Here is a 24,225-nt window from a genome sequence, read left to right as displayed (position 1 = left end):
TGTCTACCTACCTACCTACCTACCTGACAAGGGAGACCTAATGCAACCATATGCATTGTGCAGCCAGATTTTTCTCTTCCGCTCTAGCACCCCTTAAGTTGCCTTTTGCTTTCAACACTTTTGTGGGAATCAGGGAACATTAAGAGATTTGGCCATAAAGAAAACATAGCCCCAAAACAGTGGGCTGGGAGAAAGAAACTTTAATTGGAGAGAAGGGGGTGGGAGGGAGCAAGAGGGAGAGAGGCTGCACTGAAACGGGGCCAAGAGCAAACTGGCTGCAGAGACAGCAGAAAAAGGCACACCAAACGCCGCAGCACTGCAAATCGTTCCCCGTTTACAAAAAAAAAAAAAAAAAAGGCGGGGGGGAGAACCGCACCACTCAGCTCAATTCGGGCGATCTGGTGCTGGCTCTTTAAATCGCGAGCAAAAGCCGCGGTGCCGGGCTGCAACGGGTAACTCAGCGAGCTTCAAGTGGCTGCGGGCAGACCCAATAAGAGCTTTCAGCACCTCCCCTTGGAAACAAAAAGAAAGTCTGATTACAAACCTTTGGCTCCGTCGGGGGAAAAAATTGGCACATGACAGCGATGTATATAAAGCCTTAACGAGCGCAGCGCCTTCGGATAACCCAGGTGCTGGACCGGGGGGAAGGCCCGGCGGCAGAGATGCCTCTTTAAAGGCGAGCGGGCGAATTGGAGGGCGGGACGGGCGCCGGTCGGGGGCTCCAGAGTTTGCCCGGGAGTCTCCCTCCCGCCGGGCGGATGTGCAAGTGACCTCGCAGCCCAGGCGCGCAGCCTCCCCCCGGCCCGGCGAGCCATGCCGCCACTTCTGCGGGGCCCCTTCTGGCTTTGCGTGGCCCTCCTGCCCGCCCTGGGGGCGCCGATGGAGACGGAGGTCGTGACTCCCATCCGCCTGGATCCGGACCTCAACGGGCGGCAGTATTTCCAGCGGGGGGCCGAGGATCCCCCCCAGCCAGGGGCCGTCTTCCAAATCACCGCCTTCCGGGAGGATTTCTACTTGAACCTGACGCCGGACGCGCAGTTCCTGGCGCCGGCTTTCGCCACGCAGTACCTGGGCGCCCCCCGGCGGGCCGCGCAGGAGGACTTGCGCCGCTGCTTCTACTCCGGCGACGTCAACTCGGACCGGGACTCCTTCGCCGCCCTGAGCCTCTGCGGAGGGCTGACCGGCGCCTTCGGTTACCGCGGGGCCGAGTACCTCATCAGCCCTTTCCGCAACGAGAGCGGCGGGGCCGGCCGGGCGCTGCGCAACGACCAAGGGGCGCACCTGTTGCAGCGGCGGAGCGCGCCCCGCCACGCCGCGGCCACATCTCGCTGCGGGGTGGATTCCGCCTCGAGCCCGGCCCTCGTGCAGGCCTTGGAGAAGTACAGGGGCTCCGCGGCTGGCGGCGGGGGCGGCCAGAACGAGACGGGCCGGCTGCTGCCCGCGCCGGCCAGGAAGAGCAGCCGCGCCAAGCGCTTCGTCTCCCTGCCCAGGTACGTGGAGACGCTGGTGGTGGCCGACGAATCCATGGTCAAGTTCCACGGGGATGACCTTCAGCACTACCTGCTCACCCTGATGGCCACCGCCGCGCGGCTGTACCGGCACCCCAGCATCCAGAACCCCATCAATCTCGCAGTGGTCAAGTTCGTGGTCATCGGGCGGGACGAGAAAGGGCCCAAGGTGACGGGCAACGCCGCGCTCACCTTGCGCAACTTCTGCGTCTGGCAGAAGAAGTGGAACAAGGGCAGCGACAAGCACCCGGAATACTGGGACACGGCCATCCTGTTTACCAAGCAGGTGGGGAGCTCGAGCGGGCGAGAGGGACGGGACGGGACGGGCGGGACTGCCGGGGAAAGGGAGGACGGCTCCGCTTCCTCTGATCTCGGACCAGCCGGGGCTCCCGCCTCCCCGCGAACTCTTCCGCTCGGGATGCTTCTGCCCGTCCCCTCCCTCGAGGAGGGCTGCTGGGCTTTGATTGGAAGCCTCCCCCGGGCGGGAAGGGAAGGGACGGGCGAAGAGATGCCCTTGTTCCTCGCCACCTCCAGAACCACTGCCCCCCCCACCCCCCGCCGCTCCACACATTACGGACTTCCGTCTTCGCAGCCCGACCAGGCAAGGAGGAGACGCTGTCAAAATCCCAGATGTGATTTTGTCGGGGGTGGGTGGAATCGTTCCTGCTCCCTCGCGTGGGTTTCTTCCTGGCTTCTCTCGGGCAGCAATCCCCGCTCCCAAACATTTCCCTGGGAGGAAGGCACAGTGTGCTCGTTGAGCATCTAGCTTCCAAATCAGCATGGTGGGGAGGGGGGGAAGAGGCCGGTTCCACGTGCTGTCAACGTCGCTTTGAAAGGCGCGCGTCCACGGTAGGGAATGAGGGCATCGCCTGGCGATTGTTGTGCCGCTATAAAGCTTGCCTTCATCATAGGTGGCGGACGGTATAAATTGCTAGTGTGGAAATGCTTGTGCGGGAGGCTGAATAAGTCATCGGGTAGGCAGCTGGTGACTTCACTGATATATCTATCTAGTTTTCTTGTTAGCAGTGTGGAAGAGGTTTTTGCCTTTGCCTTCATCCCAGATGTTTTTTGATGTCCCAGTTGAATCTACAGTTCTGGGCATTCCTTGTGGCCTCCCATCGTACAGCTAACTGGGTCTGACTGGATGGACTTCAGGCAAGGTCAGCTGGGTGCTGTCGCTTAGCTGGGTGAGCTGTACCAGCCAATGAAACCCTAGAGCAGTGTTTCTCAACCTTGGCCACTTTCAGATGGGTGGACTTCAACTCCCAGAACTCCCCAGCCAGCAAGACTGGCTGGGGAGTTCTGGGAGTTGAAGTCCACCCATCTTAGAGTTGCCAAGGTTGAGAAACACTGCCTAGAGGGTCTTGCTTTGCTGGGAAAGGCAAGAAATGTAGCAAGTGACTTATGGATAGCTTCTGGGAGGATTGTTTAAGGGCTTGGGGCAGGGATCTTTGACAACCCACCTCCTGCAAAGCTTATGTTGTGATTCTCTGCAGTGAGTGGGAACCCCTAGGCAGTAGATTTGACAGACCTGGAATTCCTTTTGAACATGGTCCTGGGGCGGAACATTTTTGGCACAGTTCATAGCGAGAGAGACCAATAAATAGCTCATAGGAAAAATGCAGAGTTCAAGAGGCAACCTTGTTGGCCAAGAGCTACAGCCATTGCCAACAGGATGTAAGAGTCCTTCTTCCTTTCCTCCAGCTGCTAGATATCCCGTCTTGTGGCTCAGTGGATGAGGTAGAGATGCCTACCATCCCCTGTTCTGAACAGTTCCCTCTGCAAAGACAACAGGAGGTTTCACTTATACTTAGAGGGAGGACAGACAAAGGGGGTGGGGAGAATGGACCTTGTAAAATGTACACAAGACGTAATCAGTGTGAATTCTTGATGCTTCTTGTAGCTCCACGTCTTCTCCGCTTGACTTAGAGCGAGTGTCGGCAGCCTGGTGCCTGCAGAGCCTTTCAACAACAACTTCCACAGTTTCTTGCCTAACAAGGGTTAAAGTTTAAAACATTTGAAGGATGCCAGGTTGCTTATTCCCCCAAACTTAAGGTTGCTCTCTGATCAGATAGCAAGTTTAGGACAAAGCATTTTGGGGGGCACAATGACTCAGTGGGTTTCCTTGCTATAAGAGGTATAAAGAAGTTAGTTTGGATAGTGCAAATAAACTTTCACGATCAGAAGCAGTTAAATTCATCAAGTTACTGTTGAGTAGCTTTCTGGAACTTGGGGCTGTGTGGTTAGGTGGTTACAGTTCTTCTCAATCAGCACCCCAGGAATGGTTGCCGGACTGAGGAATGATGGGAATTGTAGTACAAAACATTTGCCCTAAGTACGAAAAAAGCAAGCAAGAAAACTGAGCTATATGAGCTCTTGGGCTGTTCCTATGTACTCACTTATTCAGTGCTCTTATTTTCTTATGTATTCAATGCAGCCCGGAAATTGCTTTCTTTTCTGAACTCACTCAAACAGCTGGATGCAGCAGCCATTTCCTTTCAAAAGCCCTTTCAGGAACCTTGATTGAAAGAAGGTCTAAAGAGACTGGAGAACAACTGAAGCCCCCCCCCCCTCACTTTCTTCCAAACATTTCCAACTGTCTTCCTTTGGTTTTACTTCCTTCCAAGCTTCATTTTTCTCCCCCCACTCAACTTTTTTAAAATAGTAATTTTAAAAGATAAAAACTAATACAAACTAAAAAAAGAATAAAAAGAAAAAGAAAGTGCAGAAAAGAAAAAAAATAGAAAGAAAAATAGAAAAGAAAAAAAAGCATATAGTAAAGAAAAGAAATATTTAAAGAAATGACTTCCCCCTTCATCAGAAGTATAAACAGTTTTAGTAACTTATCACCTTCTCTTAAAATACAACCAATTATCTCTTCTTCCCATACCCCATCTCTTATCTCTAAACAAATCCTTAAAGCCTTATTGTTCAGTCCTGATCAGCAAAAGTCCATTAAGGGTTACTTAAAGAAGATAACAATATATCTATTTTAACCCTGATCAAATAAATCAACTTTATATTCCTTCCTCTTACTTTTAACTTTACTTTTAATGATCTTGATCTTTAGTCCCTTCAAATAATGTCCTAGAACTTGATTTCTTTTCATTTTTTCTTTGTCCCTTCTCACAAAATCCTTCAAAGCTTTAACAAGCCTCTTTTGTAAATTCAATATAAGAAAATTATCCTCTTGGTTTGTTATCTGTATATCCTTATCAATTATTAAGACATCAGCAGGTTTCTTTTATATGTCAAGTGTAGCATCTTTTTCCATATCATTCTTGTAGCCTGTCATTTTTAAATCTGCTTTCAGATCAGTCTCAATTTTGTCAGGTAAAACTTGTTCTTCTTTCATAACATCTTTGAAGCTCAGTCTATCTATAGAGGTAGACACTTAAAATTAACTTCTGGGTCCATTGTTAAAAAATCTGTCAATATGTCCAATGTTAAAATATTTTGCTCCATTCTGTATTAGTAAATCAGATTTAAGTGTTCTTCTCCTTTAATTATAATCTTTAGTTCCTTCTGGTTCCCTCTAGAGTCCAGCCTTCAAAGTCTCATCCTATCATGTTTTTTTTAAAGAGCATTTTCCGATGGAAAGGATTCTCATAATTAATTCCAAAATCTTATTTCAAATCTATTTGGATCCTTAGTCCATTTGTAGCTTTCCAAAATCAAAGTTCTAATCACCCTTTTGATGTTACCCCCCCATTTTTTTAAAGTCCTTAAACTTATATTTAAAACTCCTTTTGCTAAGGATTGAAAGAAACTCACCAAGTGCTATAAAACTTGTAGATCCAAAGGTTCCTAATAGTGGAAAAGCTGTTAGCAAGCAATTTCCAGAAGTGATTAGAAAAGGAAGTATGCGAACCCAGTGTCCTTTTGAAGGAGCCAACCATAGTTTCAGCAAAAAGATGAATTCCCTTGTCTCCCAGAGCTCTAAACACTCCAGAGACTGCTGTCTTGCAGTCTCCTCCTGAGGAGCAACTGTCTGGAGCAGTGGTGGGTGATCTCAAGTCCTCTCCTGGTCTGGAGAGGAATTACAAAGAGCTGGTCTATTCACTCTCTTCATTCCACTGTGGTCATGTTTTGCAGAGCTGTCTTCAGCTCCCATTTCTTCCCAGGAAGTCCCCTCCAAGCTTAATTTTTCATGGGAAGATTTATTTACTGCTGGGGTAAACAACTCTGTTTATCTGATTGCCTGCCTCTTGTCCTTCAAGGGAAATCCTGTGATTTATTCTTAATTAGAGGAGGATTTGCTATTCTACTCATTGCAATGTGGTTTCTTTTCCTTTCATTTGAGGCTTGTGGGTTAGCCTTCACAAACCCATGGAGATCAGGGGTGGAGTGTGGGTGGGGTTCAGTAGCACTGGGAATGCTCTGGAAACATCACCAGTCCTCACAGCTTCCTGATAGTAAATCCTGAGAGCAGACTTTGGACCTTTTTTGAGTGTCTCCCTGGTGTGGCCCTTCACTTCTTATCTTTTCTGTGGATGCTGACCACCTGAGCAGCCTTTGTGATTGGTCTGTGTGATAGCTTCTTGACCAATAGGAAAGCAAGTTCTCATTTTTTTGTGAATCCATATCAACCATCAGAGAAGAGGAAGATTTGCTTCCTTTTGGCCTGGACTGCGTTTAAGCAGATAATGGGTTTCATGCTTTGTTGAGGACTCTCTTGTTACGCTCAAGCTGAATGATGGTTGCTCCTATCATTCCAATACATGGCAACAATCTCAGTTATGTTTGTGGGAGATGTTTGCACACATCTGGTCAGGATTTCTCCCTTGATATGACAGAAGCTTCAGTCCAGTGCCTACTGTTTGTTTTCTTCATTGATCACTTCATTTTTCAAGGCTTCATTGCCATTAATAATAGCTTCTTTTTTGTATGTCAGTATGCCTTTCCCTGCCAGGCAATCACTAGATTAGCTTGACTAATCTAATATAATCATGGGAGTGATAGAAGTTAATACTCTAACCTGGTTGGGGTAAACTGTTTAGTATGGTTGGTGGCTATCACTAATCTAACAGGGCTTTGTTTGTGGTCTAACGTGGGGAACTTATCTCCCTCACTGCTTTGCAAGTTCAATCCAAACATACTACTATTGTTTGTGGAAGCGGAATGGGATATGAAGTAGAACATCATAAAACAGATAATGATTTTGCGTGAGTTGCCAGCCCAACTTAGTTGACCCCATGCAGACATGATGTAGGCCAAGCTTTCTTTGCTGGAAGAACTCCAGCTTGACCAATACAGCAATTCACATCTAGGCATGGAGTTTTCTCAAGCCAGGGCAAAGCAGAAAAAGTTTTGATCCACCTGAGAAGGTTCACTGGGCCTTCTTCTACCCATTAGGCCTACCTAAAACAGGTTGGCTCTCTTTTAGAGGGCCAAAGTCCATGGTGAATGGGAATGATCATGCAAAGTAGGTGGGGCCATCCCATAGATGTGTGTCAGATGTGGATTTTCGGGATTTGTTTCTTGCTGATTTTTCTGTGGGAAGGTAGGACTTTTTTTCAAGTATGATAAGCCTATTATTGAGACGAACACATTATGTTTCATGGGGTTTTTTCCTTAACATAGGAGAAAACCCACCACTCATATTTTTTGGCGGGTGGCAATTGCACAGTCAAAGTTCAGCAGCATGTTCACTTATTTAACCCTTTAGTTATGTTTACCTGCCACAATTGAAAGACCCTTTGTGGTTTACAGTCGTAATCATAATTCCAACTGCATATCAGTAACAAATGATCAGTTCCCGCCCCCCACAATAAAATCATAGATCAAAACATAAAACAGCTAACCAACCAGCAATAGAAATAGATGGTGACATCTATAAAGCAAAGATTCTCTTAGAGAACTTGGTTCTCAATGATCTCTTAAAGCCTAATAAGATAGGCATTATGTGCCTTCCAGTTGCACCCTGTCCAGTTTTAGTGGACTTTGGAGGTGGGGCAAAGGAGACTGTTGGACAGCTGCTGATGGCCTGTAGGCTGCATGAGCTAAAAAAAAAAAAAGGTGTGTGTGTGTGTGTGTGTGTGACAGAGGAAGGTCATTAAGAAAACAACCACGTCATTGTTTTTTTGGAGTGGCAGGACATGTCAATGCATGTAATTGGCCTTAGAGTTTTGGTATCTAGCTCAGGGTTTCTTGGCCAGGGTTCTGTGGCACCCTAGGGTTCACAAGAGGTTCCTAGTGGTTCCCTGGGAAATCACAATTTATTTAAAAAATGATTTTAAATTTGGGCAACTTCACATTAAAGAGGTAAGTTTCATTCTTTATTTTTAGTTTAAAAAGGTAAAGGTTTCCCTTGACGTAAAGTCCAGTCGAATCCGACTCTAGGGGGCGGTGCTCATCTCCGTTTCTAAGCCTTGGAGCCGGCGTTGTCATAGACACTTCCGGGTCATGTGGCCAGCATGACTCACAGAACGCCGTTACCTTCCCGCCGAAGCGGTACCTATTGATCTACTCACATTTGCATGTTTTCGAACTGCTAGGTGAGCAGGAGCTGGGATTAACAACGGGAGCTCACCCCGCCGCACGGTTTCGAACCGCCGACCTTCCGATCGACAGCTCAGCGGTTTAACCCGCAGCGCCACCGCGTCCCTTTATTTTTAGTTTAAGAACACTGTTAATGTATCTATACAGGCCTACTCATGAAAGGAATATAATAATTTTGTAACTTCTGGCCAATATTTGAGCCTGAGAAATATTTCAAGGGTTCCTCCAGGGTCAAAAGGTTGAGAATAGCTGGTATACAGAATAGGCTCCCCAGAAGGTGCTGAGTGAAGACATGAATCTAAGACATATTCCCACTCTTTCCCCTTCTACTCCAGCTAAAATGAATGCTGGCACATTTGGGCTGTTCTCCCTCTGCCCATCGGATGTAGGAACTTCACGTGATGCACATTATGGGTTCAATGGGTGAGTCCTTTTGCTTTAGCCAGATGAATCCTGGAACATTTCCGATCAACACTGAGAGAGAGCAGAATGCTTCCCACTGGCTGCATCATGACACTGTGGCAAATGGTATGAATGTGACAACAGGGATACAAGTTTGGGGATGGTTAAAGAATTCTTTGCAGAGAATGAAGATAAAAGAATTGTGTTTGATTCTTAGAAATCAGAAACTATGGTTTCCTGCTTTCTGTAATAACAAGAAAACAAAGAAAGGAAAAACAATGTTTTTATGCAGGTAAAGCAAAGGTGTCTTAATTTTTTTCCTAACTTCTTATTCTGTAGAATGTAATCCTGGAGCAGATGAGAAATCTCCCCACCTCCCTTCTTTTTTTTTTTTTTTTTTTGAGAGAATATTTTTCCCTAAGAAGTTCCAGAGTAAATACTTGTGGAAACTCAGGAAATTGATCTCAGCAAGTTTGTAGATATTTAGACCTTGTGATGACTGGATGGATAGCTGACCTTTAGTGCAGCTTGGGTGCTGTGTCTTGGTTCTCACCAACTGTGGTCTCAAGTGTGAGACTGTTCTGCTTCAGTTGGAAGGAGATATGCGTCATGTGAGTGAATGTCTTTGACCTAATCAGAGAGAAGATAAGAATAGCATCCTCCCTTGAAAGCTAATTATGGAAAGGTTGTTGTTGAATGCAGGAACTTTTAGTCATCTGAGTCTCCTACCTAGCTCTGCTTGAAAACTAAAATGGTCCAACTCAGAAACAAGTTCACGCTTCCAAGCACTGTTTGTAAAAGTTAAGCCTATGGTAGGGATTTAACTATGGCTGTGCCAAGAGCACACGCTTAACTTGGTTACTCAGCTTCTGAGATTGCATAATACCATCTTGTTGTTGTTGCTGTTGTTGTGCCTTCAAGCCAGTGCTGACTCCTGGCAACTGCCTGGACAAGTCCCTGCAGTTTTCTTGGCAAGGTTTTCAGAAGTGGTTTGCCATTGCCTCCTTCCTAGGGCCGAGAGAGGGTGACTGGCCCAAGGTCACCCAGCTGGCTTTGTGCCTAAGATGGGACTAGAACTCACAGTCTACTGGTTTCTAGCCTTACCCATTACACCAAACTGGCTCTTACCATAAAACATACATACATATACATATACATAAAATTTCAAATGGGCTGGATTTGCACATCAGACTTAGCAACAAAACACACAAACCAAGGTTAAAATTAACAATGCACAGCATATTGTGTATCTGTAGCTGTTATGTTGGGGGATATACAGTACTTCCATCAGCTCAAGGGTCACCATCTCTAGGCTTTGCATGACATGTTGAGGGCTGCACCCCAAAAGTAGGCAGAGCCACTCCTGTTTTGGGGAGGAAGCAGTGGGGAATTTAGAAGTATGAAGTGTATGCAAGTATTTGTGAGCCTTATAGTGATGATTTTACCCTTTAAGCCTCTAACCCCCCAAATGTACAAAAAGCCAAAGTTCTGAGCCCCATTCACTCATGGTTGGCTCTAGGGGGCCACAAAAGAACTAATGTCAGGCTTCATGGGCCACACTGTTTGCACCCCTACTTAAGCATATTGTGTGAACACAGCCAATGTGCAATGTTATTGGGTAGTGTTGTACCCTTATCAGTGGATTATAAAGATTTTGTCCTTGGCATAACAGGTCACAGCATGTAGTGTGGGGAGGATTAATCCTTCCCCATCCATGACATCTCCAAGATGCAATTACTTTTCAGAAAAGTAACTGTGACTGCCCTCAATTTTCTCCCTACCTCTAGTTTCAGGGAAGGTAACCAAGTCCCATCAGCATCATAGCCAGGGATGGGGAAGACAGAGACCAGATGTAAATTACTTCCTCTTTTTATTTTTAAATTGTTGAGCTCCCAGCCTTCACAGCAAACCACATAATTCACCCAAGATGTACTTCTACTCCAACAGCTGATGAGACCCTGTGCTTCTCTGCAGTGAAATTTAAAATCCTCCCTGCTCAAAAAAAGTGAATGGATTCATGCAGTTGTGGTGTTTTCACTTTCTGTTGAAGATACTTCTTTTTTTGTACTTTGTCCAAGTCTTATTTAAGGGCATTGCTGGTGTCATTTCTATTCTCCAATATGTCAAAAGCAGTTTGAAGATGGTCCACAGTTCTTTCTCCTCCTCTTCTACCAGGTAGCTGTGCCATAGTCCCTGGACATTTGCTCACCTCCACGACAAAAGGAACAACAAATTGCTTCCATTCCCCACCTCCCATGGCCTGACTTCATATCGTGTGCATTTGTCTCTTATGGGGAAAAAAAAAGAGTTTGGGCTGAACCAAGGAAATAGCCACACCATCAGCCACACCTTTTCCTTTGGAAGGCCTGTTAAGATGGATGAAACCAAGAAGTGAGCAGATAAAGTGAGGCAAGAATTCCTGCAAACTGCAAAAGGTCCACAGAGCTTCAATAATGCAAAGAAAATATTAGCTTTACTGCAGGATCACATGTGTTGCAGAGGAGCCAGAAATAAATTGGTTTACCTCTTGAGCCCTGCCAAGATGGTGTAACCACAAAAGTCTGGAGCTGGTTGCAAACTGGCACAGAGCTCTTGATGGAAGTGCCCTAAGTTACAAGTGTGAGGCTTCTAAGCTTAATTTGCTTAACTCATAATTCTTGGTAGAAATACTCTGAAGCCTATGGAGTTACCTTCAGGCTGGGCTTGGCCTCCATCGTCCTATGAGAGCTTCATCCCATCTTTCAAACAATACCCACTTGGGTTTTTTATGCATTACTGAGCTGCTCATTCATTCCTCAAATCCCACTGTAAGGGCACTGGATCAACAAAGACATCTGCCTTTCTTGAACTCTTCCATCTGTGGTCTCTTGATACCATAAGATTTATTTTCCTGCCAAAAGCTGTTATATAAACCCAGAGCTCTCGTTTCATTGGAAATGAGAGGGAGAGAGGAGCAGCTAATTGATAGACAGTTTGGAGCTGTGGACAACAAGTTAGGGTTAGTGCTTGATCGCTTGCTTTTATTTTGGTTTCTGGGTATGCTTATTCTCCACAGAGTAAGTGCATGGGCAACGAATGCAGTGCTATGGAGCTATTTTTCCTCCCTCGCTGTTCACCTTCTCCCTGCATTTCAGCATAGAAATGAAGGGCTGCAGTTCAACACCAAAGCACACGCTTTGTGTGCAGAAAGGCACAAATGCTACTCTTGGCATTACCAATTCAGATTGGAAAATCCCTTGCTTAAAAGCTGGGAGAAGCACTGCCAGTCAGTGTGAACCAAGGTAACTTTCCTGTTGAAGGGTGAACTTCCTGGAAGTGGTGTTGAAGCTCTTAGTGAGCTTCACCTCACACTGAAGATGTTGCCTAGTCTGGCAATGAAACGTCTGCAAGAAAACAACAAGGCTCAGAGAGTACCAAGGACCCCACAGTTCAACCCTGAGCTACAAATAGTCTCTTTGATTGGCTCTTCGTGAATCAGTGACCGATGGAGTTGAGAGCCAGCAATGGGTGAGGGCACCTATTCCTCCCCCCCTTCTGTCCACCTATCTCCCCTTTTCTGACCCTGTTATGCAATTTCATTTATTCCCCCAATAATGTTTATGTTGCTTACTCACCAGGTTCTAGGCTGCTTACTATGCTAAAATATTTGAACCCTGGGACAACATGGAATCTATACATAGCTTGCTTGGCAGCCAACTCAGGTTAGCGTTCAGCTTTTTAACCTTTAGAAGAGAGAAGGTGGTCCATTGGTTGTCCTGATTTCAAGTAGTTTAGGCTTTCTATGTCAGGTCAAACTCCATTTTCTTTCTCTTCTGAGCTTTCTTCTTTTTCCACCTGCTCTCCATACAAGAGATCATTAGGAAGAAACGATAGCCTTGAACTGCTAAGTAATTTATCTTATTCTTATTTATGGGTGTATTTATTGTAATTTATATTTTATGATTTTAATTCTGGTTTTATTGTAAACCTCCCAGAGTCCCCCTTTCTTGGGGGAGATGGGTGGTAATAGAAGTTTGAAAAATAAATAAATAAATTTTGTGCCCCTTCAGAATAGTTGCTATAAACATTTGATGTTGGGCGAGCTATTTGGCAGCTTTTTTGTACTGACAACCTACTGCTGCATGATTTCTGCCTTGCAGAGTATTTTCCATTACCTCCTACCTCCTTCATTTACTACTCCTCTTAATAGCATATCTCCATAAAAATAGATCTCCATTAGCCTTTAAGTATCCATTTTAATGGACTAAGTTAGACCCCTCCAGAGATCCTGTGAGAAGGTGCACAGTCAAGGCAATCTTGCAAGCTGTGTAAAAGTCTACTTGGGCTTTGTAATTTCTGAGAAAAGATGTGAATCATTATGACTCTTAATATCCCCTTGAACCCAGGCCTAAGGAATGTGTGTTAAGAGCTATTTGTTAATTTCAGCATGCATTAAGCAGGCAAAGTTTGCAAGTGAAAGTATGTCAGTGTGTCAATGCAGGTGTTTGGCAAAGGGCCAAGGGCTACTTTCAGCTAGTGAGGAAACACATTTTTTCAAGGAAAACAATGAGTGTATAAAGCAAACAAATGGCCACTGGCTAACTTCCACATAACAGCTTTTTTTCCTCTCAGATTAATCCAAGTTGTACTTGTAGCTCAAGCGTTCTGAATCTAGAATAGTTTCTGGAACCAAAGGACCCAAAACTATGCTTCCTCTGAGTAGTAAGTTTGGACCATTTAGGGAACAGCTTCATATTACATCACGATGGATATCTTTGTCTTAACTTTGGATGAGTATCTTTCCTGGTGCCTTCTAGAGGAACTGAAATTTCAACTCCAGGATCTAGAGAGCCCTTAGGATAATTTAGGTTTTTCTTCCACAGATGAATGCAGGCAAATGTGACCGGAAATGTCACTTATAGATCCTGGAAAGTATCCGCATAGATTTTGTAGGAAGGATCTGTGAGTATGAAGAACTGCTTCTAGATCAGACAGAGGGTACATCTAACTTAGTGTGCTGTAGACAACTATGGCCAGCCAAATGTCTTTGAGAATTCACACTCACTGGTTTGGAGTCAAATAGCCTGAGGATGGGTTTCACATACTTCTTGCCTTTTGCTAAAAAGAAACAAAAAACAACCCCCAAACATCTGGATTTTCCATTCTTAAACAAATATTCCCATGTGAATACCTCTACGGGATTGGTAGTGGAACCTGCCACACTTGGGAGATTATGGGGCCAGGTAGGGAATAACCTCTTACCTCCACAGACACTCTATTGAGTCTAGACAAGAGAAGGATCTCTTCTGAACATTTTTAACATGCTCACTGGAATATGGAGACCTGATAGTCTCCAAGAACTAACAACTGAAGTGCTCATTAAAAGAATTTGAAAGTGAATCTTTTGAATTCCCAGGCACTGTTTATGTAATATCTGCAAGGGAATCTACACATTTTATTCTTGCTCAGGAAGCACAGAGAATAGAAGGATAAGTATGACCATGAAATGCTATTAAATGTACTATCTTACAGTTGTCTACCCTTTATGCTGAGTGGTTTTATGTATATATTACTAGCACAATGGGAAGAAAAATGTAAGGTACACATTTAATAGAGGTTTTTTGGCATCTTACCTAGCCCCTCAGAGCCAGAGGTATCCGGTTCCTCTGAGCCTTCTTTCACATAGAAAGCATTGTGCTTCTCAAGGCCTCCATTTTTAATCTAAGAAAAAAAAAACCCTGGAACTATTTACTAAAATTATTAAAGCTAGGGGGGGAAGGTGGGCAAAGAAAAAGTAAGGCAAAGATGCTGTTGATCGTATCTTGTGTCAGGTGATGTTTCTAAGGTAGAAAGTTCTTCCCCCTCCTCTGAAAACCATGGGATGCCTCAATCTTGCAGAAAAAGCTGTACTTGAACTTAAGCAAGTTACCTGTTGGAGAATGAACTATATCAGATCACAGATATGAGGCTGTATGTTTAAATGTTTCCTTCTGTTAAAAAGCAATAACCACATAAGCCCATATCCACCTACAAAGCTCTAACTTAATGGGGAAACTTCTAGTCAAGCCCACTTTCTGGTGCACCAGATAACTTTATGCAGAGGATAACAGTTACAATGCAATCCCATTGTACCTAGATGGGCTTGCTGCTTTTAGGTCAATTCAGCTGTAATATGTAGTCTCAAGTGGGAATCAGTATGAAGGGAATATGCCCCAATAGGGTTGTGTCACATGCATTTATTCTGAATTTTTAGCTTACCCTTTCTGTGCAGGATTTGAAGAGACTCTGCCAAAATATGATGGGTGTGGAGAACAAGAAGGAAAAACAATACACTGTACAGATCCGATGCTGCTAAGTCTGGAATGTCTTGCAGACGCTCCTAATATCCTGTTCAACATTTGTATTTGCATAGGAGTTGCTCTTACAGTAAGGAAATCTGGTAGATCAAATCAATATTATGGCCATAGATCAAGATAAATCTAACACATGGTATTTTTCTGTGGGAAGTTTCAAAGCAACCAACCCCCTTGGCTTTTCACTTCGTGGCAATCTTATCATATATGAGGATTGAGCACTGGCTTACTTCTAGAGCCTTTGCAGAGAAACAGCTGTGAAATTGGAGGGTTGCACTTGATTGGGGTATTTTATTACAAACCATAAGTAACAAACAGAACTGAAACTACCAGGGATATGCACAGCATGCTATGATGATGCCCAAATGATGGCACATGTGTGATGAGGTCATCCTGCAAATGCCACCGTTGCCTATTTGTGTTGGCAGTGTCTGACCCAAGTACACAAATCACAGCATTTGTGGGATGATATTATCATGCACTTCTCATTTGCCTTCCTTGCCTCACTCTCATGGGTTCCCCTAGGGATTTTATCCTGGCATTTTCCAGCCATCTCGTCTGCATGGTGCCTGCACAAGGAGGTAGAGAAGGATGTTGACTGTATAGTTTGGTTGCTTTCTCATCTTGATGTCCTGAGAAGCTGATGGTAATGGATGAGCTTAGCATCCTTTTGTAAGCCACCTGTGTCCAACAAATGCACTCCCAGCAAGACTTTTGTTTGGAACATCTGCCTTGAGATTATTGCAGCACCGATGGCCACATAATTCAGTCTCTGCTAGTATTCATCTTGAAATGTTTCTTGGCTCAAAAACAACAGACCAAAATGTATATGTTAGGGGTGCTGCATACCTCACGGTGAAAGTTAGGAGAAGTGGAGTATACAAGTGGATATTTTTCTGGACATTTTACGTGGAATGTTGGGATCCTGACCTGGATATGGGTTGAGAGGTATATCATCAAAACCAATACTATCTACTTGATTGACAGGATCTCACCCAGGGAATTGGGTCAAATGAGACTATTCCCAGTGTTTACTGTATGTTTAAACTGAGATGCTGGAGCTTAACTTTAGGACATTCTTTTTGCAAAGTGGGTGCTTCATTGCTGGGTGATGTTCCCTCCTCAACACTTAGGACTGGTTTGCACATAAACACTTAATTAGATTCAATTTTTTACTGGGTGGCTGCATGCCTGCTCCAGCACAACTGAAAGTCACTGCTTATAAACACATCTCTGTGGTGTCCTTCTTCTGACAGCCAATTCCATGCATTCAGTTCATCATGTGTAAGGAGCATTCAAGATCAGCAGTGATATCTTCAGGAGAATGAAACTTTGCAGTTTTATATCCCAATGATAGGCCACTTTTTTATGGCTTGTTTTTGCTTTTTAAATTTTTTTGGTCTTGGAGGGTCATAAGAGTAGGGATGTACTAATCTCTCTGTGGGCAAAGATGAACACTGTTGGTCCATTAATTATCTATTCTGAATGTTGGGATGTGTTCAGGGTACAAAACTGATTACCCTGGGGAAGCTAAAAGTTGGTAGTTTTGCCACCAAAATTTGGTGGTGAAAGCTTAGCTTAGCATGGTACAGCTGTCCTTTAAAACTAATCCCTGTCCTCCCTCCTCCTTATGGCCTTGATCCCAGAACAGAGCTAGTGATTCTGAGACAATTACATTGTATTTTATGCTGTGCCCCTGTTATGAAACACGATCGCTCTGGAGAACTACATGGCATCTTCCCTACTGCATTTTGGAAGGCAGTCAAGACCAAACTTTTCCTTAGAGTTTGATGTTTAAGGCACACTATAAACACTCTGATGCCAGGGTGTAGATTGCGTTGGTGGGATCTTTTATTGCTGTTTTATGAATTTTAAATGTTTGAAAACTGCCCCAGGGCCTGAGGGTCGGGAGGTTAGATGGCTCATTGAGAAATCTCTGTTAATTATTTTGTTTGGGTTCATCCACAGTGGCTATTGTTGGTTTTTATTTTTTACAGCCACCCAGAACATTGACGACATGGGCAGCCATATAAATTGATTTGATAAACGAATGAATGGATGAATGAATGAATGAGTTTGTTGGTGTCTGTAGTCTTTAAACATGGTAAATAAACAATTTACATGTTGAACTTTGAGCCATTTGTTATCTACTTGTAATGTAGAATAGTATACTGCTTTAAAAACAAATCTTGGTCTACCCTGAACTGGAACCCTTCAATCCTGTTTTCATTTTGTCCGGATGTTGGCTTAAAACTAAAAGATTCCCCCCATCTGATTTCCCCATGTGACAAGTGATCCTGATAGTTTCCTGTTAAGGATCAGTAGTTGCCTAGGAGAAGATGTTTTTTTGGCTTCTCACTCAGGTTAGTTTCCTCTTTTTATTTTTATTTTTTCCAAAAGTGTGTGCCAGATCATCTGCTCTGTTGATTTACGTCTACCACAAAGGAGTGTGCTGGCTACAAGATGTGTTTTTTTGTAAAGATGATGCAAACCAGCCTCTGTTTCCCTGTCCAGGCTACAGGGACACATGGCACTTTTGAAATGACCATGGAGAAGAGAAAGGAAGAAAGGATGCACTGAGCAATTCTGGCTACATTTTTAGACATAATTCCGCTGGGGTTGATTTATTAGCTTGTTGTAGGAAATGTGAAAAGGAGACTGTTCTCTTAGTCTCTGTGGGATATCAATCTTGTAACCTATTTTGGCACAAACTTTAATTGGTCAATGATATTTATGTTAAATGTAGTTAATTCAATTACAAAATCTGTCCAATTTTCCCCAAGTTTTCTTCTCTTGTTTACAAGCTTTTTGATTTCTCCTTCCTCATTCTCAGGGTGCTTTAACATCACTTGCAGATTTTTTTGTAATGATGTGTCTTAATTTACTTTATTGTTGCAAATTGATGATGCCTTCCCTTGGGATTGAACTGAAGTATGGAAAACTGGGAAGATGGAAGACTGTTGGAAGAGGATTGTACCAAAAATAACTAGACTCAAGCATCTTGCTCAGATTCCTATGCCCATAAATATTCCAGAGAAATACTCTTCTCCTTTGAGGAAAAAAAAAGCAATTTTTCCCATTAGACTGAGAATGATTAGAAAAAGCATTTAAGAAATGTTTAGCACAGAACCCTTGTGCTATTCCATTTTGACTTTTGTGGATCAGTTTCATCTTCCATGGTTTGGCCATGACCAGACCATGTCTGCAAGCCATTTTTCTAGCCCATTTCTGGACCTTCTTGCTGATTGTTTTATTGACATCCTGACTTTGCAACCTTAATTTTTTTCATAATTATGGCCATTATGGCCAGCTCTCAGTGGCTCGCCTATAGTCCAAGCATATTCATTGTAGATTTGTTGCTAGATTGCTGAAATTGATAGAGATAAAATATTGTCAGCCTTTCAAGGGAGTCAAGGTCAAGAAACAGGAGTGGCTAGGAATCTTGGAATGTATTTTAATGCGTAACATAATTTGAAAATCTGTCAAAGCCTCTCTCTACTTCAATTTATATCTAACCCAATCAAGGTGGAGTTGTTTTGAGTTTCTTTCTCCCACTTTTTACTTCCTCAGGACTTAGAGATATCTTTTTTCCCAGCATGTGTCTCAATTCTTGGAAGAAATGTCCTGAAGCTATTCCTTGTTGCTTTTGAACAAGAGGATATGGAAGCAATTTGTAATAAGAGAATGACAATGCTGCCCTTGCTCCAGCTTATTTATTGACTTCTTCAGGACATGATGTTAATCCTGGATCCCAGCAACAGTAAGAATGGGATGTGGCAAGATTCCCCTATGACCTGCCTGATGCTGGGTAAGGGGATTGTTGATTTTAATCTTTTCCAACTATGCTGGTCATGGCCTGAAGCTTTCATGGCTGGAAGGTGAGATGCTAATACTGGATGCTGATGCTTTCATGCCTGGAAGATGAGATGCTAATAATAAGATGAAAGTAGCTAATCTTTAGGCTTCCACCTGGGGAAATGACTCTTTTTCTCTTGAATGATCTTTGCTCATCACATTCAAGGAACACCAAAGAGCACCACTCAGCATTCTCCATGATGTAGGGGAATTGAAAGTCTGACCAGCATCACCTTGTCAGTTGCTGGAGAAATGGCCTCCACTGAGAGAGACTTTATGAGCATCGAAAATTAAATTGCCTTACGTCTGTTTCTGGCACAATGAATTTTTTTGTCTCTTGCTCAATTTTTTAACTGTGTTCTTAGTCCCTTCTCATGACTCCATGCTGCATTGCTCATAATTTTTCTCATAGTATTCTTCTGCTAGGAAAGGTTTTTTTTTTCTTTGCCGATTTGTCAAGTCTGCTAGAAACCCACATTTCTGAATATTTTTCACAGGTCTGTCTAATCCCAGTACTAATAGGATTGCTATTTAGGGGTGCTTCATACATAGCATTACTAGATAGACACCTGAGGTGTTTTAAGAGTAGCTGTAAAGTACGAATGTGGCATAAGCAAACAGGTGTACCAGTGTATTCCAACACAACGTCCTCTGGATGTGTTGGCATTGCAGCTCTTAGAATTCTTAGCTAGTTTTGTCTTTGCTTGGGGTTAGGTAGCATGTAACATACAAAGTTGTCAGGCAACTGTGACCAACTCTGATGGGAATGAATTCAAAGCAAACCTGGGTTTATTTCTGGGTAATGTATGAAATCATTTTTTGAATGCAGTCACATTTGGGAGCTTTGGGATGTAAAGCACTCTTGTTGACACTGAGCTAAATTAGTGACGTATCTGTCTTTGCCATTATTTTCAATTCTTAGAACTAATTTACCTTCTCTCAGCTACAATGAGCCACCAGCACTTTACATAGGTGGTAGATGGTAAACTGTTTGCAGGTCCTGGGAATACTCTGCCCCATGAGTCTCTTGGAAAGAAAGAATAAAGAAGGCATCCTAATCAGGCTGGGATGACATAGCTTGGTAATGATAGTTTATTTCCTGGCATGACTTCCCAATTCATCTACCTTGGTTCTGAATTCTGGCTTGAGCCCCTCAGCACTGACCTCTGGCTCTTGGTTGTTGGCTGCTACTTTGACAGCTGTCTATGACTAAGCTCTAACAATTCTCAACAAGAATTGGCTTATCCAGTAGATCTGAGCCTGCTGGATTTGGCTTGTGAAAAGTTCAGCTTAAGTACAAGTATTCAGAATATTGGGGTGAAGACATGACCATCTTATTCACCTATTTGCAAATGGTCTTCTTGCATTGATTGTTTGTAAGTTACTCTTGGAGGCTTTTTGGCTGAAAGATGAGATCACTATAAACAAGCAAAGAAATCTATTTAGAATCAAGTCCCATTGCATTTAACAAGGTTTATTCATAGATAAGTGTATATAGGATTGTATCCTGAGTTGTTCTTCATTATTCTTCCAGATTGCCCTTCTTGAAAGTTGGGGTGTAAATGAATAAAACAGATAGATAAAATTAGAACTGCTCTGAAAGTCTGGCTTTGAAGTTGCAATCAACCCAAGCAAGGTGATATTTGGGAAACGTTTTGGCTGTAGCAACCAAATTCTCTATATAACATTTTAAATGATGAAAAAAAATTATTGAGATTAAAGGATAGTTTCTTGTTCCTGGCAGGATTTGTGTGGTGCTACCACCTGTGACACCTTGGGAATGGCGGATGTCGGTACCATGTGTGATCCCAAACGCAGCTGCTCAGTCATTGAGGATGATGGCCTTCCCTCTGCTTTTACTACAGCTCATGAGCTAGGTAAGGAATGGCTTACAAAAGGGAGAGGAAGGCGAGAGAGAAGACCTAGGAGAATGTCTGAATGTTAGTGATTCTGCTAAGTGCAGCTGCCACGGTGAATATAAGTGTTGTTCTCTCCAACATCCCTAATGCGATGGCTGTACTTACTTTGGTTTTTATTTTCAAACGGAACGGAATTGACATTTTCCAAAAGAAGCTATCCTTCAGATGGCAGGTGTCAAGCTATATCCTGGGTCAGTTCCTCCACTCATTTTCATTTTCTAGGAATGCCTTTGGAATTTCTCTGTGGCCCAGTAGCTTTCTTGGAGATCTTTCTTAAAAAATCAAGGTATTTTGCTGGCACTGTGCTTTGCAGTGAACTCCCCATTTATTTATTTATTTTTTATTTTCAGTTAAAAGAATCTAAAAAGCATTTTAACGTTCAGGTGGGGGAGTGAGCCAGGAGGGCACTAAGGCTGAAGCCAGTGGGCAGATGGGTGCCACTTTGGGGATTCCAAAGTTATGACCTAGGGCGAGATGTAAGAAACAACATTATAACAAGGTGAGATATGTCCCATCTAGCCAAGTATTTTGACTGGCAATAATTCTTCAGAAAGAAGCCTTCCTTATCACCGGTGACCTTTTCCATAAAACAAAATACATAAGCGAAGAAACTCCTGAAGATTCCAAAGACTGAAATGATGCTCCTGTAGAGATTCTTCTCTTGGTTATGACTTGGTCCTCCTACCTTTTCTTGCTGAACTACTAGCCTTGTAATTCAACTCTAATTGTGACATTTCAGATCTGATTTTGTGGTGCTCATCTGCAGATAGAAAAGGAAGAAACTGGAGAATAGGAATTGTGAGAGCACAGATCTCCAGAAGATGGTTCCAAGTCAGCCTATTTAGCTTTTGAATCCAACAGCATCAAATCATTTGCAGCTTGTGCTTTGCATCTGTCTGGTCTTGCATGCTCTCCTTCCAATGTTTGGCTGACCATTCTTGGCCAGAAGCTTCAATCCATCAGCCAGTGGCTTTGGAAGTGGTCACTTAACCTAAGCCACAGCAGAGAGGCAGGGCCCACACCTGTGGTTGACAACTGCCAAGCAGATTTTGCCAAGGGAATGGAGTGAGGGGAGTGTGGATTGAATCCATTTTTAAAAGAAGAATTCTCTATCTTTAATTAGGGGAAGAAGCTTGATGTTTAAAATAAGTCCCAGTACTTTATTCAGGAAGTCTTGACAATAGCAAAAATTTAAGAATAGCTTTGTGGGAAACTCAACCTTGTACATGAACATGTATATATGTTTGTGGAGGTGAGACAGAGCAAGAGACTGCAATTTTATTCCCTATGCAACAGCAAGGCTCAGTTGGAACTGCTGGAGAACAGCTGTTAGAAAGACGAGCAATCCCAAGCTGGGGACACATTTCTTCTGGCTGTTCTGTTCCCAGGCTTTAGAGATCCTGAAATAATATGTAATTGCTGGGATGTGTTAGACATACAGCTCGATCCAGAGCGCCAGAGTATCTCCTGAATTGACAACCAAATGGCTTGGTTCTCATTTAGGAAGCAGGAAGAGGGTTGGGGTTAAGAGGAGCAAGTCATTCTGATTCAGAATAGCTTCTAAAATTAGAAATGGTTTCACTGCAAATTTGATTTCTCTGGCTGGGAAAGGCTAATTCATGGCAAGTGCCTTTGCTGACTTTTGATGGTTCCCTTAAGGGTTGGTGGCACTTCTATGTGAATGACCCATGCTGGATTAAATTCAGCTGCATTCTCTTGCAGGACAATCTGTTCACATAGTCAACTAACACAGTGAGTGACATAAATAATATAGATGTGTGAATGAAGCCAACCGGAAAATGTGGAGGCTGGTACATTTTTGATTATCCTTTATCTAGACCTTCTCAGAATCCTTGGGGTAATGTTTCTATGCAACATACACAACCCACACATGCACATACATACATACATACATGTTATAGGACAAGTGGGCTGAGACAGTAGTCTCCAGAAAGTAACATCTAATAAGGGAGGGGACAGTCTTCAATTTCCCAGACAACTGCCTGCTTTGAGGTCTCCCAGGGTTAACTTTAGGGTGAGTGTTATGGTTAGTGGAATCTGAGAATTATGTTACAGTGGGGATTGCCTGCCAGGGAAACTTTTAGGACAAAGAATTTCAATTGGCATTAGGATGAAGTTAGGGTTAGGGTTAGGTTTCTATGAGCTCTTGGTTAAATTTCATAGTAGGGTTAGTTTTGGGGTGAATTTTTATGATTTAAGTTCTTGTTACAGTAGGGCTTGCCTGCCCTGATAATCTAGGGTGGAAAATTTCTGTTGGTAGCAAGATTAGTGTTGCAGTTCTGTAAGACCTATGGTTAATGTTAAAAATAACAATGACTTTGGGGTGAATTTTTCTGATTAATGGTTATCTTATGTTTAAGTTATGGTGGACATTGTTTCTGAGCTAAATTTTTAGGGTATAGGGCAGCTGTAGATTGAATGTAGAGTTAGGATTGGTCTTCTTTGCAGTGTATGAATTTGGGAGAGGATTAGATTAAGGATGACTTTGTATGATTAATGATAGTCTTAGATTTACATTACATGCAGATTACTTGCCAAGGTAACTTTTAGGAAATAGATAGCTAGATCACACATAAGGGTGAATCTCAGGTTACTGTTAAGCTTCCTTTGGGTCTATAGTCATATTTAATGAATATCCTTAGGGTTTGAGTATAAACTCTTGAGTTTTTATCCTTAGGGGCCATCCTGGATAAATCCCTGGTAGGGGTTGTGTAGCGGTAAGCTTTTAAGGTGAAAGAATTCTTTTTTCAGTAGAGTTAAAGTAGGGTTAAGTTTTCTTAAGGTTTATAGTTAATTTTAAAGGTAGGCTTAGCTTTCAGGTGAATTTTGATGATTAGTAGTCTTTAGATTATTTTCCTGCAGGGACTGTCTGTCATGGTAACTGTTGGGATGAAGATTTCCATTGGCAGAAGAGTGTAGAGGTTGGGCTTAGGGTTCCACGATAACTCAATTTTTGGTGAGCGTTTGGTTACTAAGAAACCAGTGGTGACTTTTTGGTGACTCTTACTGCTCCTGGACCTCTCCTAGTATACCTTTATCTCTTCATTGTTCCCTATATTAGCTGGAACTTTGGTAGCATTATCACTTTAATTTTCCGCCACTTGCCTTCCAGGCCATGCGTATTGAAACCCCCTATTATTTGAAGTATTTGATTAGAAATCATACTTTCCTGCTTGATACTTATTTTTTTTTTCCATTCAATTGTGTCTGATTCTTAGAGACTGCCTGGATGAGTCCCTGCAGTTTTCTTGGCCAAGGCTTTTCAGAAGTGGTTTGCCATTGCCTCCTTCCTGGGGCTGAGAGGGAGTGGCTGGCCCAAGGTCACCCAGCTGGCTTTGTGCCTAAGGCAGGACTAGAACTCACAGTCTACGGGTTTCTAGCCTGACGCCTTCACTACTACACCAACCTGGCTCTCTGCTTTATAGTGTAATCAAGGTCAACTAGTTTTTCCTCATGTTAAAATTGCCATCCTACATTTTAGGATTGTTTGGAATATAGCTCCTCTTCTTTGTAATCAACTCCCCTTGAATTCTGTCTGCAGCCCAATCTAGAAGTTTAAAAAGGCTAACTTCTTTTTCAAAGGACCTTCACAACGTCTTTTTAAAGGACTTCTCTCTCATTATTTGCTAACCCTTTATACTAAAGCTATGCCAATATTAAGAAGTGTTAATATTAATTATGATATTG

At 43.0% G+C, this 24,225-nt stretch overlaps 1 protein-coding gene across 1 annotated transcript in view; it reads left to right on the top strand.

Annotated features, from left to right (window-relative positions):
• Positions 1–657: 657 nt before the first annotated feature.
• ADAMTS15 (ADAM metallopeptidase with thrombospondin type 1 motif 15) overlaps positions 658–24,225 on the top strand; it is a 33,191-nt gene continuing 9,623 nt past the window's right edge. Inside the window, exons 1-2 of the mRNA XM_063310978.1 lie at positions 658–1,794; positions 20,343–20,475. Of these exons, the coding sequence (XP_063167048.1) occupies positions 814–1,794; positions 20,343–20,475 (1,114 nt within the window). The 5' untranslated portion in view covers positions 658–813. The remainder of the gene's footprint in view (positions 1,795–20,342; positions 20,476–24,225) is intronic.

The sequence above is a fragment of the Candoia aspera genome, chromosome 9 (genome assembly GCF_035149785.1).
Source record: "Candoia aspera isolate rCanAsp1 chromosome 9, rCanAsp1.hap2, whole genome shotgun sequence".
NCBI lineage: Eukaryota > Metazoa > Chordata > Lepidosauria > Squamata > Boidae > Candoia > Candoia aspera.
This window is presented reverse-complemented; position numbering and strand designations above follow the sequence as displayed.